Genomic DNA, 9,931 nt, shown 5'->3' with positions numbered 1-9,931 from the left:
AGCTCTCAGATCTTTAGGAACTAGACTTAGTCCTGCCTCAGGTCAAAACTAAACATGGAGAGGCAGCGTTTAGCTCCGGCGCCGCTCTGAAACAGAACCAGCTGAGAACATTAGAAGAGCCCTGACTTTAGACACTTTTAAATCAAGGCTTCAAACATTCCTGTTTGAGCAGCTACAGCTCAGTTTAAAACACTCTGCACTTTTATTCTGTAACGGCACTTCAGTTCTTTTCTTTTATTATATCATTTTACATTGTTTTAATCATTTTACTCTTTTTATGTAAATGTTTTATTGGACTTTTATGATTTTTATTCTTTAATTTAACTGTCTTTTTTCCTGTGAAGCACTTTGAATTTCTTCTGTTTGAAAGGTGCTCTATGAATAAACTTGCCTTGCCTTGGAGCGCTGAGCGCAAATGGGAACAGTGCCATCTGGTGGCCAGAAGAAATGATTGCCGCCTGCAGAAGTGAGGCCGTACGGTTCTGATCCGCGGTTTAACTTTCGAATCGCGGCTGTAAATTGTTGAATGTTGTCATTTTCGGCTGTAGACTGCACGAGGCCCAGGGAGAATAAACATCAGTCCCTTAAACAGTCAGATACGGGATAGCGCCAACATTTGAACCGGTCCCGTCCATTTCCGGTGGCCCACTCGTTTTCAAAGCTTCAAACGTCATAGTCACGTGAGGGAAAGTGACTCAATAAACGCTCCGGTTCACTGTGTCGATTCAGCAAGTGCTGGAAACACACACTCTGAACATTGACCGCTTTCTTAAACAGAACACAGGAGCATCTTAGTTTCTCTACAGCACTGTTCACAACATTCAGGGCGAGTCCAGGGTAATGCCCCGGCCTCCGCCACTAATACCCAATAAACACGGTTACGTTGTGAATACGTATTGTTTTGGTGCCCACAGCGTGGTCTTTTTGGTTGTCACTACGTTGAAGTGAAATTCCTCAGGAGGTTTTCACAACATTGTCACAACGTTATTGTGTTTGATTGATAATAAATAAAAATAAAAATGTTATAATTCTAAGATAAAGTCTCATAGTCCAGTCCGTCTGGATATTTCAGTTTCAGTTCATACTACAGTCCAAAAAGCAAAATGAAGAATGTGGTGAAATGAAAAAACATTCCATCACCACTGCTCCCTCAATGACAGTGGCCATGTTCACAAGTGTCTGTGGTGTTTCCTGAGCAAGGTCATCATACTCCATCACTTCAACAACTGTTTTATTCTCCTCTTGGGTCAGACTCCTCAGGATGGGTCTCCTAAATAAAAACAAAATGATGGTGCCCTTGCATGCTCACTCTGTAATTACACTCTTTCTGAAACCCTGTACAATAAAAATAAATATATTTTCAAGCAACAGAATCTTCCGGCTCATTTACAAAATTCAAGCAAATCTTTTAAAAATCAGAGACCTTTTATTATTAATGTGGAAAACTTGCTGTGCTCCAACATCTGTGCAATAATCACGGTGTCTCATCAGCATCTGGATACGCCACACCTGTGAGGGGGAGGGATTCTCGGCAAAGGAGAAGTGCTCACTAACACAGATTTAGAGAAATTTGTGAACAATATTTGAGAGAAAAAGGCCTGTGGTGAAGATAAAAAGGCTTAGATCTTTGAGGTCAGCTCATGAAAAATGAGAGCAAAAACAAAAGTGTTGTGTTTATATTTCTGTTCAGTACGTGTAAAAAGAACTATCAAATAAGTCTGAAACCTCACCAGACAGGTCTTTAACACGGGTTCACACTCCCTGTGGCAGTCCCTCTAGAGATGTAGTCCTGCTGTGTCTGTTGTTTACGAGATGGAAGAGAATCATATATAAAGTGCACAACTACAGAATAAGAGTCCAACTCAGTTTACTGTAAACCAGGGCTGTTCACCTCAGATCCTGAAGAGCCTGTGTCCAGCTTTGATGGATAACTTCCCCACTTAAGAAGACCCTCTTAAACCCAGCTATTAATAAAGGAGTAGAACATGAAATCATCACACTGTGCTGGACACAGCCCTCTAGGACAGGAGACAAATGTCCCTGTTATGGACTATATATGATCAATACATTCACAATCTTACTGTAGCCTTTTTATAGTCATGTATTTGTTTTCTGTATAATTTAATGCAAACAATACTTTATTAAGAGTTTTGTTCATAAAGATATTCCATAAAGATATATACAAGTAAGTTTACTGACTGATGTCTCCCCATAATCACAGGGTCATCAAGTTCTACATTTCTGAGGGAATTCTCATCTAGTCTCTGATCTTAACACTGTACGTTTTGATTCGTGTGGCTGTGTGTATCATGAGGCACTGTAAATGAGGTTTTAAGGTCCATACAGGGTCTCCTTCTGGAATTCATCTCAAACCTGTAGAGGGGTTAGAGAAAAAGACAGAGAGAGAGAGATACGGAGAGACAGAGACAGAGAGAGAGAGACAGACAGACAGACAGACAGAGAGAGAGAACACATTTACAGAATCAATGAAATAAAATACATTTAAAAATAATATATAATAAAATATAAAATAACCAATAAAGTAAGAGCCTGTGTGCTCATGGGATCGTTTAAAAACCTTACTGTGTTAGTGTTAACGTGTAAAAATATAATATCAGTCTGAAATAAAGGAGACATGGCGTCAGTTCAGTTTTGTGACTGAGAAAAGAGTGGATGCTTGTGGTAGAAAAGACACAAAATCGAGTTTGTTTATGTAATATCCACCGTAATAAATTCCATTACTAAATAGTTTTTGGTCAAATCAGTCTTCAGCCCTTTGGTAATAAACAACTGATCAATGTACAATAAACATCACCTTTAATGGGATAAAGACGACATTTAAATCCTGAGGTAACTTTCCCGGCTCGCTATCGCTAACACTAATCTACAGCAACTAAGGCTTAGCCCCGATTATAACTCACATTTAATAACCACAGCGTTCATTAAATACACTGAACTGACTGTATTCGAGGTTGAATGTTTTTGAAATAAATTATTTTCGTACTTACAGTTTGTGAGGGTCCGTGTATCGATCGACGGCTCCGCTGAAAAATCCGTTAAAAAACCGCTTCAAACCACAACAAGCAGCGGCTCGCGCTGCCAGCTCCCTGACGAGCACGGGTTTAACCAAGCGTCCGCGCAAGGGCTCCCAGCTACTCTACACGCCGCGTCTACATTTTATTTCAAACCAAGTCAACTTCTGTCGGAATTAAAAGTAATAAATAAATAATAAATATTAAAATGATGTCGGTATGGAACTCTGCGGATTTTTTTCAAAGTGGCCAATAAGTCGTCATTTTACCACACAGCAACATTATTTAATAATAACCTTGTGACAACGTTGTAAGAAAGTACACAAGGTCGTGTGTTTGCTGGGTAAGCCCCCCTCCATTTTGTCTAGAGGTGAGGGGGATTAAACTCACAGACGTCAGTGTTTTCTCTGTTAAACTCTGTCAGTATTGTATCATCTTATTTTAATGTAGTTTCAGTGTATCATGACAGAAATCAGCACGAGGAGCAGCTGATAGTTAGCTGTCAATTTACAGTTCCACCTTAAATTGCACTCTAGCACCTGGTTCTACTGCAGTATTTAAGGTGGAACTGTGAGTGTGAACAGAACTCTGCAGAATGAGAATCTGAGCTGAGCTCCATGTCACAGAAGAGTGAGGAGAGGGGGGTAATCTCTGATTGTGGAACTCTTCTGAAGGAGAATGAGGCTCTAAATGTAGCTAAAGTCCAGCAGCTCCTCTGATATCACTGCAGACTGGTGCAGAGCTGCTACAGAGCGGTGCTAGTCACCTGGGAATTAGTGATGTGTCGGTCGCGAACGAACCGGTTCAAAGAGCCGGCTCTTGTAAGTGAACGATGAGAGCCGGTTCCCGTCTAAGACCGAGCCATTTTTTTCTAAGGCTTGTCATTCAACCAATCAGAGAACAACAAGCAAGCTCCAACCCTCCAACCCTCCGAGCTGAGACACTTGGTTTTCCTGAATGTCAATCTGCCTTCCAAAAAATAGTCAAAGAAAATGTTAAATCAGTTAAATGTTTGTTGACAGTTGTGGTTGTTTTAATCTCTACCGTTGAATGCTGCTGTTTTGCACTTTGCAGAGTATTTGTTTATTTCATTAGCCAGAAATGGATGATTATTTAATTTAATAAGCTATTGTAATACCTACCTTTTGGGTTCCATTGGCTATATTTCAGAGTTTAAAGTGATTTTTTTTATCATTGAATGTGTGAGTGCAGTCAGTGAGTTATTACAAGCCATAAAACAATTGGCCATTGCAACACTATTTATTATTTTTAATATTGAACAATAATATTTTGTCCATATAGTCATGTAAAATGTAGATAATATTGTTCTGTACCAGTGGAAATAAGTGGTAAAACAAAGAGCCATTTAGGAGCCGAAAGAGCCGGCTCTTTATGAAGAGCCGAGCCAAAAGAGCCGGCTCCCCAAAAAGAGCCGAAATTCCCATCACTACTGGGAATGAAGCGCTGCTCTGTTCTGATGACGTATCAGGGTCTTGAAGGGTCGTCGTAGGGGGAGATTTAACCACTGCACCCTGTAACTCAACCCCAAGGGGAGAGAGGACACTCAGAAACAAGGGGGAGGGGGGAATGGGGAATGGGATTCACCCTAAAGTGAGTACTGCAGCAGCTGGGGTAACTACAGTCTGGGTTACAGTGTAATGTAAAGCTTCCACAAGGGGGCGTTTGTGCTCATGTTCGTGAACCCATTCAAAGAAAAAAAAACCCTGTTCTAAAGAATGTGTGCAGAGAAAAGAACAAGGACAAAGTTTTAAAAACAAACCCCATTGTCTTTATTTAGTTATTAATTTTTACAGTAGTCACTCTTAAAGTAGCTGCCTTGAGGTTTTTCTCTTTTTCCTGCCTGCCTCCCTCTCTCTCTCTCTCTCTCTCTCTCTCTTTCTGTCTGTCTGTCATCATTTCAGATTTTCTCGTCCTCACACTGACCGACACAAAGGAAGAAACAATGGAAAAAGAAACGAGAAAAACAACCAAACATAAGTAAAAAGTCAAGAATTGGTTTTTCTTTTTTTTTCTTTTTTTTAAAAATGCCCCTGAACATAAAGAAGAAAATGAGGAATTTTGGCAAAAAGTTTTCATTCACAAAATTTAACTCCAAACCCTGTGGACCACAGTCGGGGTGAGAGGGTGAGAGGGTGAGTGGTCATCATTAAAGCAGAACACTGGAAACATAAAAGAATAAGAGAGGGGGGAGTTTACAGGGGAACTACAGTAGGCCCTGATGTTTGTGGAATGATGTGTTGATCTCAACCGACCCGATATGATTAAACCCCCTGTGCACCTCATATAGCCTTTCTCGCTTTCCACATACGTCTCGCGCAGACACGACTTTCCTGAACACATGGACATAAATAAGATGTCCACCCTCAGGAGACAAAGGAAGGAAGTCCACTCTGGTCACTCCAGCAACGACCGTCCATGACCAGAGACCCAGACCCTGCCTCTAAGAGGCCAGCGGACACTTACAGAAGACTGGGGCTGTACGATATATCTGTCCTGTATCGATATCGCGGTGTCCTGCGTTCACAATACTGATACACAGCACGCTGATCGTCTCTCTCTGAAAACACTGTAGAAAAATAAATACAGCTGTGTGAAAACATCAGGAGGAACCGACCAATAGCATCGCTCCAAATGAAGTCTGAATACTTTAAACCAGATTAAATGTTGAGAATGCGATATTGTCGAGTGCAACACTGCTATCAAAACCACGGTATGCAAATGAGCCCCTGACAGATCCCTGAGGCTCATTTGCATATAATTCAATAAAGGTCACTTGTTTTGGTTAGAATAACATAGTCCCCATAATCCTCTGGGTGGCGCTGTAAGCACAGTGATGGACAGAATTTTAGTGGGAGTCAGCAGTGGACAGTGGAGGTGAATGGAATCAGATGTCCTTCTGTAAAAGCTCCTCAGTAAACAGTGGTTGACACACACTGACCACATGAAAAATGTCCACTGCCCACCACCACCACCATCTACTGTCTAGCACTGTCCCCTGTCCACACAGGGATTCTGACCTGGTCTCCAGTGGACTCCTCAATACGGATATGTGGGGGACATCATGCAGCCCCCATGAGCGACCAAAGTGCGTGAATTCTCAGACGCAATTTCCTCAACTTTTTTCCGAACCCAGGCTCCAATCCAGGCCTGGATTTCATAATCAGACGGTTAACTCTGTTCACACAACTGACGCGCCCCCTACTGTCAAACCCCTGCAGCAACTGACAAAATCTGGAGTGGAACTCAAGGAAAGAACGATTAACAAAAACAGGAGGAGAACCCAAGGAAAGAACAGGTAACGTCAGTGACAAAACCAGGAGCGGAACTGAGGAAAGAATGGGTAACGTCAGTGACAAAACCAGGAGCGGAACCAGAGGAAAGAACGGGTAACGTCAGCGACAAAACCAGGAGCGGAACCAGAGGAAAGAACGGGTAACGTCAGCGACAAAACCATGAGCGGAACCGAGGAAAGAACGGGTAACGTCAGCGACAAAACCAGGAGCGGAACCAGAGGAAAGAACGGGTAACGTCAGCGACAAAACCAGGAGCGGAACCAGAGGAAAGAACGGGTAACGTCAGCGACAAAACCAGGAGCGGAACCAGAGGAAAGAACGGGTAACGTCAGCGACAAAACCAGGATCGGAACCAGAGGAAAGAACGGGTAACGTCAGCGACAAAACCAGGATCGGAACCAGAGGAAAGAACGGGTAACGTCAGCGATAAAACCAGGATCGGAACCAGAGGAAAGAACGGGTAACGTCAGCGACAAAACCAGGATCGGAACCAGAGGAAAGAACAGGTAACGTCAGCGACAAAACCAGGACCGGAACCAGAGGAAAGAACGGGTAACGTCAGCGACAAAACCAGGATCGGAACCAGAGGAAAGAACGGGTAACGTCAGCGACAAAACCAGGAGCGGAACCAGAGGAAAGAACGGGTAACGTCAGCGACAAAACCAGGAGCGGAACTCGAGGACCGAACGGGTAACGTCAGCGACAAAACCAGGAGCAGAACTCGAGGACCAAATGGGTAACGTCAGCGACAAAACCAGGAGCAGAACTCGAGGAAAGAACTGGTAACGTCAGCGACAAAATAAGTGGGATTCAGGAGGGGGATGTGGATTAACAGCATGGATCTCTGGTCAGTGACCATTTGCTTAAAGCAGCAGGGGTTAAAAGAGTTCGGTCGCGTCCCAGGTTTAGAGACGTACTGGAGCAGAGTTGGGGAGATGCTGTCCTCCGCTGTCCACAGTTGTCTCTCCCTGTGTTAGATGTTGTGGACGTGTCTGACAGCAGCGTCGTTATGTTTCTGTTTCCATTCACAGGGTTCAGCAGCTTCGAGAATCCGCGCAGAAAAGACTTGACTTTATTGATCCCACATCGGGGAAATTCACAAGGGAAAAGAGGGCGGAACAGTAACCACACCGTCTGAGAACCCCCCCCAATACCCTCCGTCTCCTCTCACACACACCTGCAGGGGGCAGAGTGGGGTCTCACTGCAGTGGGGGGGAACCTGTCAGGGATCTGGAGGTTAGAGCTCCCCCTAGATCAAGATTATAACGAGTCTTGGCAATGCTGTGGCACTGGACTGGCAACGTTCGGGAGCAGAACCCTGAAATACACCCAGGTACACAGAGGTTCTAGATACAGCCCCTGGAGAACCGGATGAGGAAAGCACAGAAGACTGGGGGTGCAGGAGGAGGACAGAAGGAAGAGAAAGAGAAGAGAGGAGAGGAGAGGTGGGGATGGCACTGACGAGAGGAGGCGAGGAATAATGAGAAAAAAAAGGAAAAGGAAAAGGGTTCTGAAGCTAGAAACGGAGAGAAATGGACAGAGGAAACAAGGGGATGGCACAAGTGTAAAATAAAAAACATTAAATGAATAAAACCTTTAGAAAAAAAGGAGTGTTCTTCAAAAAATACAAAAGGAAATGTAATAAAAATAGACCGATCGAATATAAAAAGAAACAGAAAAAGTCAAAGGGGTGTGGCCTGGGTGAAGAGATATGCTTTAAAAAAGGAGGAGGAGGTGAGAACGAGGGATGGAGCAGGAGAGAAAACTTATTAGGGAGTGGGAGAAAATGAGGAAAAGAAAAAAGAAATATTGAGGTGGTGTGGCGATGGTAAACAATGACAAACATAAAAACAAACAAAGAAACAAACACCCTCCCCTTCAGGCTCTACCGGATCCCTCCACTCCAAGGAATTCTGGGTAATCAGACGGACAATGGGTACCCCCCCACCCCCCACGCACACACACCTTCTCATACACACACACACACACCCTCTCTCACACACACCCAAAAAAAAAAAAATGGAAATAGATTACATTAACACTGTTTACAGCTTTCACTCCAGTGTGGTGTGTACCTCTCTCTCTCTCTCTCTCTCACACACACACACACACTTGCGCCCACGCTGCCTCCAGCCCACCTCTCTGGCTCATTACGTTTAGTTTTTTGTTTGGAAGAACCTTTCTAGCGGTGGATACATTCTGTGTAGAGTTTACACTGTTTAGCCGTCCACTGCTTTAGTGCAAATACGCCGGCTTCTCCGCTAGAACCCTGGGAGCCCTACCTGTGCAGAGGTGAGTGTGGGGGTGGGGATCAATGGGGGAGGAGGAGTTTGGACAGATTGTAGGATTGGGGAGGGTGGGCTTCTGAGCAGACGAACTGGATTATTTTACAGTAAAGCACATTTACACACACTACACTCACACTCTCTCTCTCTCTCTCACACACACACACACTCGCTCACACACAGCACTGATACTGAATATGTACATGCTTGTTGTCTTTTGTCTGTTAAGTCCATTCACAAATAGTTGATCCAGGAACAAAAAAAATAATAATAATAACAATAATAATAATAACTGCAGCAAACAGGTTCCCCGTCCGCGTGAGGCCTGGAGAACATGGGTCGGTTCTCCGAGTTTTCTGTAGTGTGGGGTGTTTTCGGAGGGTTCTTTAGCTGTTTTATGATTTTTTTTAGCTGTTTTTCAGCAGCAGTCTGTCGTCCGAGGGAAAGGAGTGGATCTGTCCGGCGTCCGGAGACACGAGGCCACACGAGCGAAGGTCCACACTCTGCAGACACACACACCTCCTCAACAGCGGCAAACACTGCTCCGTCACCTTCACACAACCTGGGGGGAGAAGAGAGAGCTCAAATTAACAACTACTCTAGCTTAGAGGGTTCTTAGACCAACCAAGCATCACCATCCCTGCTGGACTCTACTCTCCACTCCTCCACCAGGTGAATCAGGTCCTGGTTCTGGAAGCGGGTTCTTGTTTAGTGGCTGTTCTCTCGTGGTTCAGAGCGAGTCGAGTAGGGACTAAACCGTGGCGTGTAAACCTTGCAGAGCGCTGATCGTCCAGAGAGAGTCGTCACTCTACGCCACGCAACGCAGACGACCAGCACCAACTCTCCATCTGTAAAATCTCCAGCTGCAGCAGAGATCACGTTTGTTTTTATCCGACTCACGACGGCAGCTCGTAAAATGACGCCGTGGTCTTTTGAAGAGGTTCAAACGCTCCTTGGATCGGTGGCCGACGAAAGAATCCAGCGAGAGCTGGACGCTGCAACAAGGAAGGAACAAACTCTACTGATCTGTCTGAACTGATGACGGAGCTGTGTTCAGTCCCAAACAACAACAACACGCCGATACACCATGAGTAAACACCGCTTAACGTTACCACCGCCGTTGTTGTGGTTTCCAAAGCCCACTGTTCTCCTTAGAGACGGGGTTAGAGACGACACCCGATACATTTCAGGGGGGAGCTGTGGGAGTGGAAAACCGACCAGGGACCAATCAGAGCGTAGAGTCCAGTAGAGGAGGTACTACACAGTGTAATATCACTTTTAAACTGAAGTATAGCTGATA

General features: G+C 44.4%; 1 protein-coding gene across 2 annotated transcripts in view; it reads right to left on the bottom strand.

The window, feature by feature from the left end:
• Positions 1 to 4,896: 4,896 nt before the first annotated feature.
• The window catches only part of zgc:158376 (uncharacterized protein LOC100101643 homolog), a 32,002-nt gene continuing 26,967 nt past the window's right edge, over positions 4,897 to 9,931 (bottom strand). For both annotated transcript variants that reach the window (XM_066674419.1, XM_066674420.1), the window contains exon 12: positions 4,897 to 9,193. In XM_066674419.1, coding sequence (XP_066530516.1) covers positions 9,039 to 9,193 — 155 coding nt within the window. In that variant the 3' untranslated portion in view covers positions 4,897 to 9,038. The remainder of the gene's footprint in view (positions 9,194 to 9,931) is intronic.

The sequence above is a fragment of the Hoplias malabaricus genome, chromosome 6, assembly GCF_029633855.1.
Source record: "Hoplias malabaricus isolate fHopMal1 chromosome 6, fHopMal1.hap1, whole genome shotgun sequence".
In the NCBI taxonomy this organism is placed as follows: Eukaryota; Metazoa; Chordata; class Actinopteri; order Characiformes; family Erythrinidae; genus Hoplias; species Hoplias malabaricus.
The sequence above is the reverse complement of the archived record's forward strand: the minus strand, read 5'-3'. Positions and strand labels throughout refer to the sequence as shown.